Raw genomic sequence first — 19,102 nt, forward strand, 5'->3', positions numbered from 1 at the left:
GAGCGGCGAAGGGGCGGGGACAGGCCGCGGCGCCGGAAAGGCACGGAAACACCCGAGCACCTTCGGTAGGGGGCGAGGAGGGGAGGGGAGGAGGAGAGCGACACTACTCCCCCCTGCTGTCGGCCGGCCGCTGCCGCCGAATGAGCATGCGCGCCGCGCCGCTCCGTGCAGTGACGGAAAGGGCGGGAAGGTGGCGCTGTCGCGCTCGGCCGCGCATGCGTTAAGAGGAAAGGGGGGGCTGCAGCCTCAGGCCCTTCCTCTCAGGCCTTTCCCGCACGCCGTGGTTTGGGCGGCTGTATCAGCCATCGTCTTGCCTGACCTGCCGCCGGAGATTCCGCGTGTCAAGGAAAGGCCACACAGTGAAAGCCCCAAGTGAAATGTCATGGCGCTAAGGGGGCTTTTGGGGGCAGGAGGTGCGCAAGGCACCATGAGAAGATAACGACCTGCCTGGCGCTGGCAGGGGTGAGCTGGGTGAAGTGCGTATTAGGCCTGGGAGCGGTGCTGTGCCTCGAGGTGAGGCAGCGACAGGCCCTGCCCTGGCCCCAGCCTGCGCTTTGCCTTTTGGGAAAGGGCTGAAGCAGCTCGTGCCATGTTGTTTTCCCAGGCAGCGGCAGGCCACCGTTGACAAGTGCATGCCGAAACGTCGCAGGACAGAGTTGTGTCCATCTACTAGTGGCGAGTTCAATGTCGGGTGACAGGCCCTGCCTGGCCCCAGCCTGCGCTTTGCCTTTTGGGAAAGGGCTGAGGCGGCTCGTGCCATGTTGTTTTCCCAGGCAGCGGCAGGCCACCGTTGACAAGTGCATGCGAAACGTCGCAGGACAGAGTTGTGTCCATCTACTAGTGGCAAGTTCAATGTTGGGTGAAAACGTTAGGAACAGCAGTGCATTTCCCCAGCAACCACCAGCTCCAAGGATGGCTAAGCTTCCAGTGGGCAAGGCAAGAAGGATTTTTAGTTAAAATTGCAGTAGGCTTATGATCTCAGGATAGCCGCCTTTTTGAAGCATCCTGTTAAAACTTCGGTTTCTCCTCAGAATTGTTTCCTTAGCTTCAGGAAAATATCTTACAATCAGTCAGTCCTTATCATCAATGTAGCTAACTGGCAGGAATCCCAGGCACAAAATAGTGATGTCTGTAACATTTTCTTTACTGAAAATACAGGCTCAAACCCAAACGGGATTATTCTGCCTGCTCTGGGGCTAAAGTACTGTAGGGAGAATGGGCTAAACAACAAAGGAGTAATAGATAGCTGCACTAAGGAGCAGACCTTTCAAACACGGGTGAAACCAACAAATGGTACTGAGAAGATTGACCACCCGCCAGCTGCCAGCACACCAGCCAGAAGAGCCCTGCAAACCAACTGAAAGGAATGTCTCTGGAGGAGGCCCGGCTGCCCTGAACGGCCATGGCTTGCAGGAGTGCTGAAAGGAAATGAGAGACACATTTAGTGCAGCAAAAGAGAAATGTTACCAAATAGAGCTGGGCATCTGGAGAACGTCACTAGGAGAAGCTGTTGCATGTGGATTTCTTGTCTGTAGAAGTAAGCGTAAGGAATGAGGTTCGTTATGAAATGCATTGTAAGCACGTGGCTCAATGAGTAAAGGAATGATGCTGAAATGAGACATCCTACTTATGACTGTAGACTGTAAGAATCCAGATCAAAGTAAGCGCTGGCTCAAGATAAGGCGTGAAGTCTGAAATGGCTGTGCAGAAACAGAGTTGTTCAGTGCAACTTGGATGGTATTGGGAAAGAGAAGACAGCCAACAGATGGAAGGGAATATTTTCCCTTCCATCTCGATTTTCCACCTTTTAGTGGAAAAACTACATCACTGCAAGATTAAATAAAAACAATTAAATTAGCTGAAGAGAAACTAAAGGGAGTGTTTATGAGATGGACTATGATTTTGGCTGTGGGAAGAGTCTTGGGAAGAAATTTTCATTAATGTCTGCAATAGGCTTGCGAATTATATTCCACCATTTGCATGTACAGAAAGCCATCCATGCAAAAGCATTTGAAAAGGGAGATGTGACCTAGTTTGTTCTAATACAGACTGTAGCTATTCTCTTCTTGTGAAATCCTGATTTTTTTTTATGGTGTTAGGTAATTGGGGAAAATGATTTTTGCTCTTTCATTCATGTCAACATGCCCTGAAAAACAATTGCCAAGAGTGAGGTGCTGGTTCCACCAAGTTTTTCGGTCCTCTTGAGGAAGCGTTTTTGGCAACATCAGTACCACAACCTGACAACACCTATTAGGCAGCATGCATGTAGCAGAATGTAGTTCTGGTCTCCCCTAAACCTTTGGCATTACGGCAGAATAGGAAGAGACTTACGTTATATAGGGGCCGCATGAGATTGTTAGGTTACCCAAAGAGCAATCTGTAAAGGATGGCAGGAAGAGAGTGCAATTCAGGCCGATGAGATGTTTCTTTTCTGGCATTGTATTTCCCCATCGAACACAGCTACCATATGGAATCCTTTACATCTCTGTCTTGGCTGCCGGTAGCAACTGTGGGTGAACGTCCTCTCACCTGTCAGCATTCGTTAGCTTGATCAGTTTACATGCCCCATGGGAACTAGTGAGGGATACTGCTGGGTCGTTCGCCCATCAGAAATAGCTGCCAGCTATCCCAGAAATGCTGATGAATGGATGGGAGATACCAGATGAGAAATGACAGTTTACTCCTTCAGCAATGAGAAAAAATGAGAGCTGGAGAAAGTGGAGGCTGATGGTGGGTGAGGGGAACAGGGATGCGAACATGGGGAGAAAATCATCTGAAGCCATCCTTCGCCGATTTCCTTTCCCTGTGCCTGCTTTCCTCCACTCCCTATTTTGTGCTGGTTCTGCAACACTGCAATCAACAAGAATTTTGCAGCTTCACTAGGGACAGGATTGAATCTTTGTCTTTCGCTGGCTTTCCATCTGTTTCATTTTTGTTTCTTCCCTTCCAGCATTTCCGTATACTTGTCCATTGATCCACAGTTCAGCAAAGAGCATAAAGAAAATATCACTCCCTACTTTAATCTGGTGGGAAGTTCCAATTGCTCCTCATTTTCCCAAGGCAAAGGCATAACACAGGTAATATGATTTGACATGAAGGCATGCCCATGTCTTCCCATATATTCTGAGCAGGAGGATGGATTGCTGTACTTCATGGCATGGAAATGGGGGAGTGCTGCTGCACACCCAGAGTTGATGCCCAAAGCCCCGCCAATAGTGCAGAGCGTTCCACTGACCTCCTTTCTTTGGCAAAGGGCAGGGAGAAATGCCACGGTGCCTGCCAAGAATATCCATCTTGTCAGCAGTGTCCCCAGCATGTATCTTTCTGTGCCTGACTGGTGCACGCTGTCACCGGCACGTCCAACTTCATCTCATGTCACTGGAGCTGGAGAAGAGGAGGAGCTGGCAGCAGTGAGAGCACAGGAAGCAAAGCAGCATTTTTCTTTCAGTGTTGAAAGTGTCAAAGAAAGACAAAGTGTTTGATTTTACAGCACTCAAAGTCCAAAAGATGCTTACAGTGAAGGTTTTTACTACCAAATTTAACCCAAGGCATGTATTTTATAAGATTGACCAAAATTAAAGTTTTCTTTGGGTTTCCAAATTTTTACTGAGCATTTTTTTTAAATTAAAATTAACAGAGAAAACAAACCTTTATTTTCAACCCAAAAACCTTACCTCATCATCCAGTCTGAGAGAAAGAGGTAAAATGAACAGATACTGTATAATGAAACCAACAGATATTTTTAAGGTTAACAATGTAATAGATGACCCTTAAGTTAGGAAAAAGCATAGGAAGAAATTGTAGCTCTAAGAAAATGATTGATACATCTTCCACTCATTTTGGTGAGAAAGAAGAATGGATAATAAATTGGGGTTTTTTTTAAATAGCATTTAGCATGTAGGAAGGAGGCCTGGACATTCTAGAAGGGAGAATATTTCATATTGGAAGGGTGGGATAAAATATGGCTTTATATTTGTGACAGGACACAGATGATTGTCCTGTTACGCACACAAACTTGTATTTTTCATTGAATAAAATGCATTTGGAGAGCACTGAGGGAAGCAAGTGCCTGCCCATAATTGTACACTGGGAAACAAATTTCTGTCTCACACACACCACTGGGCTTTGCGAGTAACCCCACTGGAGAGGTGTGTTGGATTTACAACAGAGTACATGAGAGCAGGATTTTACACAGTGCCCTCAGCTAGGTTTTCAGGCTGCTTTTCCATTTCCTTTTTGCTCCTAATTCGAGCTGGACGTTAGTCAGGCTGGATGTTTGCCACCTCTGTCTTATCAGAGATCTGTTTTGACTGTGTCTGTAAAGCTGTGCTGGAGGCATGAAAACCGTCCTCTATGTCCAGCGTATTTATGGCAACACTCTGAGCCCAGAAAGGGGCTGTAGTGACAGATGCTTTTCTGGCACTCAGAAAGAAGAGAAGTAGTTTTAATTGCCAAAGTTAGGAATAAATGCAGAATATGTGCACCTAGACATTATCCTGCCTGAGAGATGCTGCTCAAAGCTACATGAGGTGGCTGACACCTACGTGTGTAGATTCCTGCATAGTATATTGCTTTTAACAAGCACTGCAGTTTAAACCTACCTCAGCTCTGAGCAGAGCTGGCGAACAGGCTCTCTCAGTGGAGAATAGGCTAAATCTGTTCTTACAGGCTAATTTACATTTATTTTGAATGACCTGTTTGGTTTTACCTGGATGGGGTCCTATGCTCTGCTAGGGCCCTACCTCTGCCTCCATGCCCACCCTGGATGCCTGAGAGCAGATCAGACTCTGGGATCAGAGGTGAACAATTACAGCTAATGTCCTGGAGGCAGGCACAGGCGCATCTCCGTCAAGCTGAAACGTTCCTTGCTGTGGAGGGAAAAAATATCAAATGCAATTTCAGTGATCAGATCCAACGTTTTCTCCCTGCTTCTGATACAATATTGCAATAGTCTTTTAGAAACTTTGGCCCAATATTCAGTACAGGGGATGGGACTAACCCATCTGTGAGAGGAGCTGCTCAATTTTAGCTACATTTAACTCCATGACCATTCTGCAGAGGACAAATCCCTTCACTCCACTCACTGAAGAACAGGGGGCAGGCAGGTCTGCTCTCTATTTCCTATCACTTAGCAGGAAGAAACAGTTTCAAATTACTGTGAGAACTGTAATGGTCATTGCTACCTACAGACGAAAAGTTATATTAATAGAAATAAATGGGCTTAGAAGCAGACTAATGCAGCTATAGCCAGGAAACTGATGGGATGCAAAGAAGGGGATAAAAGTAGGAAGAATAATTCTTTATGTTGCCCAGGTACATTTGCCTACACTCTGGAAGTCTGACTGAAGTTTTTACTGAATCTAAAGTGAACATTTCTGTCATCTCAGGAGGGATGTGGTTTCTGGCAGGGAATTTAACATGCCTGCAAGCCTAACCTCAGATACAGACCATAGTTCTGATGTCAAAAGGATATGGTTAAAAAGTTACAAAAGTGGTCTGTATAAAATTGTACAAGAACTCTAATTGAACTTTAGCTGAACTCCTGAAATTAAAACTTAAAACTTAATTGGGCCTTTTGCACCTGGACTAGACGTAGAAACAACTAAACCTAATTGTGCCCTTGCACATCCACCTAGACTAGATGTAGAAACAATTAATCAAAACTTAGGTCAAAGAAATTGAATTGTTGAAGGATTACCATTATCGAGAGCTTACTGAAGGCCAACAAGACCCACAGAAGGAGTACACACCTGGTCTCTGATCTAAGTACCGGATGACAAGATGTGTAGTCTTTGGAATGGAGTCTAGATAAGACTGTGTCCGAGAGGAGCCTTAGGAGATTATAATACTAAAATGCATACCTTCTTGTAAATAATGAGCATGTCAATTAAGGGGATCTCCCAAAATGTTTCAAACATTAACTTGAATGCATACGTATGATGAGGGATAGTAAAGGAACTGTAGCTCACCAATCAGGTATACCTTATCACTATAAATACTGGACTGTCAGAAATGTGTGGTGTTCTGGCTGTTGTTAAATGCCCAGCACCCGATTCTGCAGAATTGGAATAAAGACAAATATCTCAACTCGGTGTGTTGATTGTTTTTTTGCACACCGGGTGAAGAACCTTTATTTAGGGACAACAGTTCTGTCCTCTGACAGCTAGTCTTGCTGTGTAGTTCACATTCCTTAGCTGTCAGGGAAAGAAATGATATGCTGATGAGTTTAGTTACATTTTTGTTGCTATTGATGTTAATTATCTGTATGTCATCTCTTTTTCACCTCAGGAAACACTCCACCCCTGACTCAAATACCTTCCTAAATTTGTTTATACTGGGGAGAGCAGGGTTGGATTCACAGCACTCAGCCTGGATTCACAGACAAGGGATGTCAAACGAAAGCATGACAAAAGCATATGTAGCTGGGGCTGTTACCACTTGAGTTATTTCCAACAGTGAAAGAGGAGGTACGGATGACATTGTGAAAACTGTTGCTGAGACTCCACCTGGAAAACTCAGTACAGCAATTAGGGAAGAGGTGTTCAAACTGGAACAGACCCCACAAAAGGGACTGGGGAGTGGTAAATATTATCAAACAAGGGCAGACTAGAAAAGTTCAGTTTGTTTAGTCTAGCAAAATGAAGATGGAGAGGGGATATGACTGTTTATGCTTCCTTTCAGGCCAGTTAAAAGCATTATGCTACTCAAGTTCAAGGAAAACACCAACACAAGAACAAATGAATGTAAATTGTCTTTCATGCAGCCCTTTTATTCTGGGCTGCGTTAGGAGGAGAGCTGCCAGCAGATCGAGGGAGGTGATCCTTCCCCTCTACTTAGTACTGGTGAGGCCACATCTGGAATACTGTGCCCAGTTCTGAGCTCCCCAGGAGAAGACAGACGTGGACTTACTGCACTGAGACCAGTGCAGGGCCACAAAGGTGATGAAGGGACTGGAGCATCTCTCCTATGAGGAAAGACTGAGACAGATGGGGCTGTTCAGACTGGAGAAGAGAAGGCTCAAGGGGCAGATCTTATCAACGCATATAATTACCTGAAGGGAGGGTGTAAAGAAGACAGAGCCGGGCTCTTTTCAGTGGTGCCCAGTGACAGGACCAGAGGCCATGAGCACAAACTGAAACACAGGTTTCCTCCGAACATCAGGAGACACTTCTTTGCTGTGAGAGTGACAGAGCACTGGCACAGGTTGCCCAGGGAGGTGGTAGAGCCTCCATCCTTGTAGTTGCTCAAAGCCACGTGGACATGGTCCTGCAAAACTGGCTCTAGGTGGTCCTGCTTCAGCGGCAGGGGTGGGGTTGACCAGGTGACCTGCAGATGTCCTTGCCAACCTCAACCCTTGTGTGATTCTATGATTCTGTCTTGCAACACACTCGGGCTGGCAATGAGTTGACTTCCACCCCCAGAGGAATGAATGGCCTCTTGCACAGAAGACCAGAGGACTAAACCTAGCCAGTCTGGAGTGCGCTTGATTGTATTAGATGCCATGATAGCAGGGAACCTGTCCCGCTGGCCCTACCAGACGCATGCCACTGTACAGTCTTTAAACATCACAGTGGTGATAATAGTTTATGGTAGTGGAAAGGGAAGAAAAGGGAAACAATTTTGTACTGTTAAAAAGGTAAGATGACAGGGTCCCAAGGGAACTGACATCACCTACTTGTGGTTAATATAACTATTAAGTTATGAACAAGGATTGATGTTAAATTAGTAGATTTACAATTTTTCCTTTTTTTCCCATTTTCTACTATATATTAATAGAAATCAGATGCTTCTCCTAAGAAACAGCAAACTGTCACAGCTGGTTTGTAATGTTATTTACAATTTAAATCAGTTGGCAGGCCCCAGCAAACTGAAGGAAAGGACAACTCTCCCATTATTCCCCCTACCCAGAAAGCTCTCACCCTTCTTCATCTTTATGATGAGGAATGTGTGGTATGCAAGCGTCACTCCAGTACATCCCTGCAGTTCTCTTGTGACTATGAATCCCAAATCGAGACTAAGTGCACTTGTGAGCAGGGACCCGGCTTATGAACACTCTCCAGAGCATCACTAATTATTACACGCTTGCTAAGTGCAGGTGTGTGCCTTACCACAGGCAGAAAAAGCGAGTGTGCAGTCTCCAAGTCTCTTTGGGTAGCAATCAGAATCACGCAGTCTAACATACAGCAATGCTCAGGCTCTGTTTTCAGAGATGTGCTTTTTGCTCAGTAGGGATGAACGGGAAAGCTGTAAATATAAACAGCCTGATTAGTGGCAGCAGCCTCTTGGAACAGAAGTGCAGCATTCCTATTAACCCCTTTGCACTCAGTCACAGTCCCTTTGTTGGTTTACTTTCTGCTTTTCCGGGAGAAGCTGAACTTTGCTGGCCACCCTGCCTGAGACTTGGAACCTGGGCTCTGCCCCTGGGAGGAGGAGGAGGGTGGGGCGGGAGGAGTGCATCCACCAAGCTTGCTTACTAAGTCAGCTGAGCTAGTAACTGTACTGGCCAAGCCAAAATTTGTCCTTACGCAATTACTTTTTAGTGATGCCTGCAAATACACACTCTAGCCAAACGTCTTTTTAAAGCGTGGAGAAGAAAAGAAGCTATTGCTTGAAATCGATTAGAAAGGAGAAGAGTAAGCATGGGGAGGTCAGCATGTAAGGAAGTTGAGTGAGGCAAAGCCCTGAGAGAGGCAGTGGAATTGCGTTTGTTAAACCATATGGAAGTCAGCTCAGCACAGATCTTGGATCCGCTCTGCTGTCTATTGAAGTCAACAGGAAGACTGACATTAAGTTCAACAGGTTTCATCAGTTCCTGTATAAGGTGGAAACAAGTGCTGAAGGTGCTAATTAAAGTGCATAACAAGACTCGGGATCTTTTATTTAGAGAACACAACACCCAATCACTCCCCCTCCCAGTTCTTCCCAGCCTGTAGAAAACATACCAAATATAATAATCTCATAATCAACAACAACAAAACAATCAGCAACAGATCATACTCCCATTTTTAGATTGAAGACTGCAAAATAGTGCAACTACCAGGCGTCCTTTGTTGTCACGTCACTTCAAATTCCATCCTCTTTGATTCATGACGAAAAGGCTTGCTTTTTACAGGTAAAAAATCTTAGAGGAACAGACGGCCTGTGCAGGCTTCCAAGCTTCTTGTAGTTTGTCTACATCAGCATTTGGCAGGGAAACTCAGACCATTTATAGGAGACATCTACAAAATCCAATACAGGAGTACCTCTGGATCACTGGGAGCAGTCTGCTGCTGTTGCAGAGATCCACACAAAAAGCCAGTGACGTGCAAGTTAGTGACTTCTGATTTAGTTTTTCCGCAGTCACTATTACAAATGGAGCTGCACAGGGGGAGCCGGGGTAGAAGGGTTCCTAGAACTCTTAGCCCACACAGAGTTTACATTGTACAGTCCTTCACCCTTTTCTCTCCTGTAATAAAGCTTGCACACCCGTCTCCCAAAAGCATTCCCTAAATGACTTAAGTCCTTTCCCACCATTCCCATTGTGATCTGAGGTTTCCTCCCTTTAATTTGACAGTAAAGATGAAAGGCTGTTTGAGAAAAGAAACGCGGCAAAACCAAAACATGGACAGAACCTCTGGGGCAATGAATCCTTCTTCTGAAACAAAAGTGGAGTGAACACACATACACACCACACAGTGTGACTAAACAATGGCTAATGAGAAATATAGTTCTGGAAGACATTTCAAGGGACTAAACAACCAACTGGGAAGAATGGGCGAGGGCTGTCCAAAAGGCACAAATTGGAACAACATGGTTGAATTTCAAGAAATCAAAAATTTAGGCTCATTGTCAAGAAAAAAGGACTTGATATTCAAATTCAACACAAGTGAAAGGGTGAAAGTCCATCGCTTGATAAAGATGCTTGAAGTGAAATTTGGTTGCACAGCTTTTATTTCTGCAGTGAAAGAGAGAAAAGAAAGAGAAGATTTTCTTCTTCCTTCAAGGTACACTTTTTCTAACTGTGTGGTTTTGGTTTTTTTCTCTGTAACACTGACGCAGTGAAAAAATGAGAAGAATAATATCAGCTGCATTTTAACAATAACACCATCCAAATACAGCTTTATGAACATCACAAAATAAATGATAAATAGACTCGTAGCTCTAATCCTGGGCTCAGGGCAACTTCAATTTCACTTCACCATACCAGGGAAAAAAAGGTGCACTTTTCACCTGGTCTTTAAAAGCTGGCATTCCTCCATCTGAAATGAAACAAAAAGTGGCTAACTACCCTGCAACCTTAGAAACCCTTTTGCATAGTCTTCTTGGGACCTAGAACCTACAGTGAGTTTCTACCACAATGAAAACATCGTAACTTTCCTAAACTGTTGCCTAAGACCAGTAACCTCCTCTTCAGGCTCTGCAAGAGCAGTTCAGGTATAAGGTCTCCACTGATGCCAGTCCAGAGTGAGTCTTGACCCAGATTGCTGGTCACTGAGGTCTGCAACTGCATGTCCCAAAAGGGAGGTGTGGTACTGATCCACTTAGTCTGATGGACTCTTAGGAACCAGGCAAGGGTTCAGGATGTTACAAAGAAATAAACAAGAGAAGCTAGACCATTACATTAAATTTGTTTCACAAAAGATTTCTGATGTTGAAAGAAAGTCATAGTTAGTTACAGTATATTCTAAACAAGGGCAGGGCTTTCAGCATGCAAAAAAACCCACAAAGCAACATTCCCAGAAATTGTCATAATAAAATCTGCTGCAAAGACTTCTCCAGGGCAAACCTCTGCACTAGCCTGAATCTACCTGACTTCAAGCCCAGTCCTGCAGCGTGTATTTATGTGGACAATTCCATTTACAGTACTGATGACTGCACAGATAAACTATTTATGACAGAGCATGCCTCAACTCAAACAAGTCACTTTAAGGAATAATAAGAATAGAAAAAGACTAATACATGTATTTGAAATATTTCTGGCTCCGTAATATCATGCTGTAAGTTGAGTGCAAGTTGGTGCAGAGCTCACTGAAGAGCCCTACTTCTTACCTAATTAAGGACAATGACAAATAAGGGAGCCAGGCACATCCTTTTCATATGAAGATGATTATAATTTTTTAATATTTAATCTGTCTGACTCTTTTTGATCGATTTCTTATAAAGTGTATCTCTAATGGCATTATATTTCTGCCGATGTTAGCTCCTTAGTCTGTGATAGTAAAAGACAATTGTTTCTTGTTTCTTACTTTCAATACAGGTCGGTAGTTACTAAACCTTTGTTAATACTGGTTAAATTCTATAGTCTGTATCACTCAGGAAATCATGCCAGGCAAATGTTCATACTTTCAATACTTTTTATCTTCAATCTATTTATATTTGGAACAAAAACTAGCAAATGAGTTACCCCCTGTGATTATGTAGGTGTGATAGTTCTTTCAAGATGTGCTGGTTTTGGCTGGGGTAGAGTTAATTTTCTTCATAGTAGCTAGTACATGTTTTGGATTTGTGCTGAAAACTGTTGATAATACGGGAATGTTTTACTTATTGCTGAGCAGTGCTTACAGAGAGTCAAGGCCTTTCCTGCCCTTTACACTGCCCCACCAGGGAGTAGGCTGGGGGTGCACAAGCAGTTGGGAGGAGACACTTACACAGAGTCAAGACCTTTTCTGCTCCTCACACTACCCCACCAGCGAGTAGGTTGGGAGGAGACACAGCCGGGACAGCTGACTCCAACTGACCAAAGGGATATCCCAGACCATATGCTGTCATGCTCAGCATATAAACTAGGGGGAAGGTTGGCTGGGGGACCACTGCTCGGGGACTGGCTGGGCATCAGTCCACTGGTGGTGAGCTGTTGTTTTCATTTGCATCACTTGTCTTTCTTGGGTTTTATTTCTCTCTCTTTGTTATTTTCCGTTTCATTTACAAATTATTTTTATTATTATTATCATCATCATTATCATTATTACTATTATTTTATTTCAATTATTAAGCTGTTCTTATCTCAACCCACAAGTTTTCTCACTTCTACCCTTCCAATTCTCTTCCCCCATCCTGCTGGCGGGGGGGAGTGAGCGAGCGGCTGTGTGGTGCTTAATTGCTGGCTGGGGTTAAACCATGACAAAAAATCATCTTCTTTGTATAAGAACTTTTAAAAGCAAACTTTGATAAAGACGTATTTTTTCTTGGGTGGGTTTTTTTTTTACATCTTCATGGTTTTTTCAAAATAAATTATTTCATTTTCCCAGCTATAATTTTATCTCTCCTAATCTGATATCCTGCTTAAAATTGCCTACCTTTCATTCATTACAAAGCATATAACTATATTTAGAGTATTTTAAACGGTTTACAGAATCTTCTGACTAGCAATATTTTCTTGATAAAAACCAATATATTCCAAGAAAGCAGGATTTGTTCTTACCTTAACTCACTGCCCATATAGTGCTGACCTATGTCCAAAGAACAAAAATTGCCTACACACAGAGGGATCCCAGAAAAGTGCTATACACGTCTTTATTCAATTATAGGGAGCATACTTCCCTAAAATGCTTAGTTTGCTCCAAATCTTCATTTCCCACACATTTTTGCTACAAATACGGAGCTGAAAGTAATAGATGGCTCTCCTAAGGATTACCATCTGAAAAGCGCCTAATTGTGGCTGGGAAATCTGTTCAAATGCAGGTTACTCCCCTGCCAGAGGTCAACACTAATCAAGAGGCAACGTGGCCCTTATCATCTTGTTCATTTTCCAGGCTGAAATGCTTCACCTCTTAAGAATGCATTCCCTGTACTGGAATGATGGGTGTGCTCTGACTTGGTGGAGTTCACCCTCTGCTTAAGCCGCAGACACCTTTCATTAATTTTTTTCTCCTCAGAGTCGATCTCTTCTCCTCCCTTCTATCCTCAACATGAAATAAGTAACCTGATCACTGCAATGGGGCTTCACATTGGAGTACACCTCCTTACAGAGCATTTCAAAACTCTGAAACCACGCACCTTTGTGGAGCACGCTGGAAGCAATTATCTAGGAATACATTGTGGTTTAGAAAAGTATTAATTTCCATCATTTGTAGGAAACACCAAAGGAATTAGTAACAAGATCATCATCAGTGAAACGTCAAAACTTCTTCCAAAATCAGGAAGGGAACTCGCAGACAAGAGGATAATTAACCACAGACTCTTCCTGCTTTATTAAGGCACCGACCTTGTAATGGGAAGTCTGAGATCTAGTCTCAAGCCTGCCAAAGGCTCCCCTTGATTCTCAGCTCTCCTGTCTGCAGCTGCAGGGCCAGGACATTTATATCGTGCTTGCCTCAAAGAGAGGCTGGAGCGCCAAGTTCAAAAATACCTGTAAATCTCTTGGAAAGCAGTGGTGAGAAAAAGGCATAAGTGCAACGCATCATCTGCCCACTGAGAACCTCTCTGGTATTAGATAGCTTTGAAGCTGTGCAGGAGAATCAGACAGGTTATACTAAGGAAGCACTCTAGTTGAAATAATGAAGTCAAAAACATAATGTGGAACGGAGGCATGGTCAATGCCTGCTTTGATGGAGAAACACAGAACTGGAAAGCATTCCTCCCCCCGGACTGATGTATGACCCGCAGCAGTACATGGCAAAGAGAAAAATCCTGGGTGGGTCTTTGGTTTAATGTATTTCAAGTTTAAAGATTTACATGTTCTGTACATTTGAGGGTTTTATAAGCAGTTAATGATAACAATTCCCCATCACATTCAGTAGCGTGAAGGGTTTGCTGAAGAGAAATCAAGCAGGCGGGGCGTGTTCTCAGCTCATCTCCAGTGGGGCTGAGTCAACCTTCTGCCCAGTGATGGCTGGGCATTGCATGGAGAGGTGGACCAATACCTTATTTCAGGTCTGCCTGGCCTTTTCCCCTTTACAGTCAGTGACTGCATATGTGACAGGACAGATTTGGAATTCTTCTGGCAATTTTGAACTCTGTGCATACCTATTTCAGATGGTAATCTCTACTTTATTTCCAGAGCCTCGTTTGTGCCATCCTGCTGGCTCTGCAGCCTTCACATCAAGTTAAAACAAGTAGGCAAGGTCAGGAGAAAGCCCCCCTATTGCTGAGGGCTATACCCTCCACCTGGAAGATCCTCCGATCAGATGGAAGCACTTTTGGAAACGGCTGGCCAAACCCAGAGAGCCTGCTGGCAGAACGAGCTGGCAACTCAAACAGCAATCGCCGGGGCTGGGGCTGGACAGGGCTGATCAAGAAATTGCACAATAGACCTGACAAGAAGGTTACAAAAGGCAATGTCTTACGGGTCATTTCCCACTGTACTTTTGTAGAGTAGGACAGTGGATTCTATACAGAGGTTTCTGGTGTACTTACAGGGGAACTGAAGGTAAAGAGGGGAGAAAATGGTGCTAAGGAATGTGGTTTAGTGGTGGACTTGGCAGTGTTGGGTTTACGATAGGACTCGATGATCTTAAAGGTTTTTTCCAATTTAAATGATTCTATGATTCTATGCTCAATAAATTTAAACTGGCTACACAGGGGCTAGACCTCAGGCACTTGCTGCTTTCTGAATGATCTGTCACTTCTCCTGAGATGTCTAAATGAAGTATGAGGTTTAGAACTCATTTTGCAAAATCTGTATATTTTTGCTTTAGTTATATTACGCTCCTGTGGATGCAAGCTGTGGCTCACAGGTGACTTGTAAACTATAAGGATAAGCCTCTGAGAAGAGTCAGGAAAAAAAACAACCAAGCATTGAAGAGAAAAAAATGAAGGCAAATTCCTCCTGTGCAGGCTGCAACAGCACCATAACCCATGGTCCCAGGGAAAAAAAGCTGCTTTTTTATCTCTGTCAACCCTTCCAGAAAGAAAAGGTCTCCTGTATTCAAGGCCATTATTTTGATGGACCCGGCTCTCTAAAGTCTTAGTGGTTTGGGGGCTGGACATTACAGGATGTACCTTCTTCACCTGAAATCACTCCATGTTAAAAAAATGCTATGGTGACCTTACCTCCACGCTTTGTGAAAATATAAACATCAAACTGATGTGCACAGCAATGTGGCTGGAGGGAACGGACAGATGGTCTAACATACAATGGCCAAAATTAAGTAAATTTTACCCCCCCCCCCCCATGTTTCTTTCTTCTTTTTATTCACCATTATGAAACATTTATAATATTCTTCATCTAAAATTACCTTGTTCACAAGCAAAACAAAAAATAGGTATGTTACAGGGCACAATTTTGATACACATTTCTGAAACTCCCCTGCCTCCCTTATCCCTAAACACTGTAAACATACCCTGGTATATTTATATACAACGATAGCAACCTGAGATCAGTGCTTAAAAATAAACCAAATAGGAATTGCGGGGTGTGCGTGAGCACAACAGATATACCAATCTACAGTAGGGGCTGAAGAGATGACATTAGGGGAATACTGTCCATTATATTTGTTCAGTTTTAATCCAAATTGTTAAAGCATGAGGTACAGAGCATTATGCAAAGCTTAGTTTAGGGTCTATTTTTTTAAATAAACGCAATGCTAATTATAACTGAAGCGACTAGACACAGTCCCATGTGATATTCTAGATGAAACGGCCACCGCTCTTTTCCAAGGGCAGGCACACATCTAGCTATCCCCATTGTGAGCACATCCCATCTGACCCCAAAAGCATCACCTACCTAGTGACACGTGCCCCTTACCCTTCGCCATCCCACTCTCAGAACCAAAGTTTCTGTTCTTTTGAAATCTGTGACTAAATTGCAACAGATTCGCAGATGGATAGGAGCAGCACACGTCCCCTGGGCCTCTGAAAAGCAGATGGCATTGAGGTATCACCCTGAAGGCAACGGGTATCTACAGTAGCTATAGGAGAAATGTGCATATATGCATAAAGGGAGAGGCAAGAGTACGTAAAAATGTCAAAGGCTGTTTAGTTTGTTATCAGCATATTGGTGGATCTCTGTCTCCCATTGTCTTTTAAATTCTTTTGTGTGACAAAAGAAAGATTTCATGTTTACTGCTGCATTTTCCCTTACACACTGAAGAATTCAGAATTTTTAATTAGTGGTTTTATACAGTTCTTTATGCCTTCTCTATTTAGGCACCTGCGTCAAATTTATTACGAGAGAATGCAATGGTTTCTTTGATGCAGCGTTGTACAACGCTAAGCACCAAGCTTTATAGCCAAAGGAAAACAGCTGCATCATTCACAGAGAAAGACTACATTTGCTTTCAGTCGGTAGGTAAAGCAGAGACTGCAGGAGATGGCATAGGGCAAACAAGGTAGAATTAAGGCACAAAGTTTATTTTGCTCACAAACCTCTTGGTGCACACAAAGGTTTAAAGAGATGAAATCTCACAGCCCGTGGTTCAGAGGAAGGGTCCCACACGTGCTATTGCAATAAACTGTTAATTACGTCTGAATACAGCATCCATGGTATTCCACGCATTTTGAAACACAACGGTTCCCCAAAGGAAGTGTTTTTATATCCTTCAAAGACCTATTTCTCCTTGGCATCTAGAAAGGAATATATAAGCCAGGGGGGATGCTTCTCTGAGCATATTTCCTTCCTGACCCCTCAAGAGGGTTCCCGCTCAGGGCCGTCATAGCCAAGGAGTATTTCTGGTCCCACCAAAGGCACTTACCGTGTTGCCTGGCAGTAGAGAAGGCTGGAAAAGACCAAATGTGCAGGTCCATCTATTTTTCAAAAGCAAAAAATTACCCTACAACAACTTTAGCATGGTATCTCCAAATAAAAAAAGAAACCATCTACATGGCAACCGCAATAGAGAAACTGGATTGTAACAGAGAAGCCCATGATAAAAAGATATGAGGAGTTTTCACTAAATTATTCAATATAGGAGTAAGCAAATCACACTTTATTGGCAGGTCACTGTTCAATTAACCTTTACAAATAGCTGCATTTAATAATTTGGATTGTTTATATAAATGTTAACATAAGACAGGTTAATACATTGTCTGAATTAGAGGGCTAAACCACAGCTCCAATTTAAAGTAGTTGGTAAATCACTGGTGCAGCAATACATGCAGTTATTAAATACCCTAAAGTCAGAGCAAAAGCCAGATTAAAAAATTACTGATAGAAAGATCACCTGTGAATTTCAAATTGTTAGTTAATATTCATGATTTCATTGACTAAATAAAAGAAATTACCCCAAAAGTTTTATGCCATTTTAACCTACCTGCTTAACCTACATTGGGGAGCATTTACATTTATATCTAACTTCCTTTTAATGCTGAACTGCCTAAATGATCATTTTAGGAGATGGTAAATGCCTAAAAATGCAGCAGTGACTTCTATTGGGGGTGTTAAATCCTTCTCAAATTTTTTCAGATATACCTTAATTTCCACTGTGCAATAAGGCAACGGAACTCGTGTCCACAGTTAAACTAGCAAGGAAATATAAACTGGAGTAAACCTGCTGTGTATTCACAGTCAACAAAACCTCATTTGGAAGCTAGGAAAAAAATGAGGCTTATGACCCCTTTCTCAGGGCAGGTAGTATTGGAAACCTCCCAAGCATAGCTGTGTTAGCAGCACAGCCAACTCAATTTTATATATGCAGAAGTATTTGTGATCTAAACACAAATCCTCCAAGGGGCTTTTAGGGAAAGCTGCCCATGCTGATAACCACACACCAAATTATCGCTAGATGAAGACACAGACTTGTGCATTGTACAGGAAGACTGAGTGCTCAAGTACAACCCCAATAAAGGTGGGAATAAACTAGTACAGAGAAGAGTGTGCCCAGAAGCGTCTTTCCCCAGTATGGAAAGAAATAGGCTTCGAGCATCAATTCACTTCATATAACTCACTAATCAGTGGTAGCTCCTCCATCGCAATGATCTTAGCTGGATTCAGATGACCTTGAACTGAAGCTTCCATTTTTCCTGTCATTTCATCAAGCCAGTCTCCTTTCTGGTGCAGAAATCCTGGAAACAGACCACTCTGTCACTTTAACGAGTGCAGCTATGCTTTACAAAGCACAATGAAAACTATGTGCTGGGAACAGTAAACAAACAATCCATCACTTTCTCTCCCAGATGTCATTCTTCTATTACTCCATTCCAAATGTCATCGTTATTGCTTGTCAAAAAGTACCAAAAACATTTGGTTGTCAAGGTATGGAATAGTTTTAAAATGTAAAATTGTTTGGTTGATTCACTGTTGACTACAGCCTGCAACACCCAGGTTGTCTCCTGTGCATAGGCAAAGAGATTCGATGTATGCTTTGCAGGAAGCACAGCATGCTGGTCAGAGAGGGCAATTTCACTTAAAGCCCAGAAAATACCTCCTCCCTGCATGCCTACAAACACAAGAACTTCACTTGCTTTATGGCAAAAAGCAGTTTGAACCTGTAGCAGTAAGCATCTAAACCCTTTCAGGTGGAGCTATATATTTTTATTGAATGATCACCGCTGTCTAAGACGACAAGAGAATTGTTTGCCATGTAAGTCAGTCCTGAGGGATAAGAAAGCCCGTGGCTAATTAGCGGGTTAAAGATGGGAAACTCCTCTGGTTTCCCTAAGCATATTACAGCCTGGCTACAAACATCTGTTACTATAACACGACCCTCTTTGTCAAAGGCCACAGCCGTGGTACGTATTTTGGAGGGGAAAACAAGGTTCAGACCGAAGCTATCCATCTGGCTGATGAGATCCATCTCTGCACTGAATATCTTCACCCGGGTGCTCCCGTTGTTCAGTCCTTGGGCTTTAAGGTGCTCTATTACCACGACAGCACCCGAGGTCTGGGAGACCGCAACCCCTCTTGGGCTGACGAGCTGAGACCGGATCATCTGACACTTCTTTAATTTCCCCCTCTTGAAGTCGGCCGTCAAGCGGTAGAGAGCACCTGCCTCCGCATCGGTCAGGATCACTTCGCTCTCTGGGGTGGCATCCAAGCCCCATGGTAAGCAGAAACCTTCCCGGACAGCCAGGACCCCCTTTCCCTCAAAATCAAAGGCCTTCACGGAGCGGTCCCCGCCATCGGTGACCACCACGTGCCCGTCCCAGGTGACCGTCACATCAAGCGGGTACTTGATATCGTTGCTCGCGTCCCCCCGCTCCCCGAACCGCTGCAGGCAGGCCCCGCTCGGCCCAAAGACGTGGATCC

General features: G+C 43.6%; 1 protein-coding gene across 1 annotated transcript; it reads right to left on the minus strand.

The window, feature by feature from the left end:
- Positions 1–18,368: 18,368 nt before the first annotated feature.
- On the minus strand, positions 18,369–19,097 carry NHLRC1 (NHL repeat containing E3 ubiquitin protein ligase 1; the record flags this gene model as incomplete). Its single annotated transcript, XM_009895811.1, has 1 exon — positions 18,369–19,097. A coding segment is annotated over one exon (729 nt), but the record flags the coding sequence as incomplete, so codon positions are not given.
- Positions 19,098–19,102: the final 5 nt, after the last annotated feature.

Source organism: Charadrius vociferus, unplaced genomic scaffold (genome assembly GCF_000708025.1).
Source record: "Charadrius vociferus isolate BGI_N301 unplaced genomic scaffold, ASM70802v2 scaffold422, whole genome shotgun sequence".
Lineage (NCBI taxonomy): Eukaryota > Metazoa > Chordata > Aves > Charadriiformes > Charadriidae > Charadrius > Charadrius vociferus.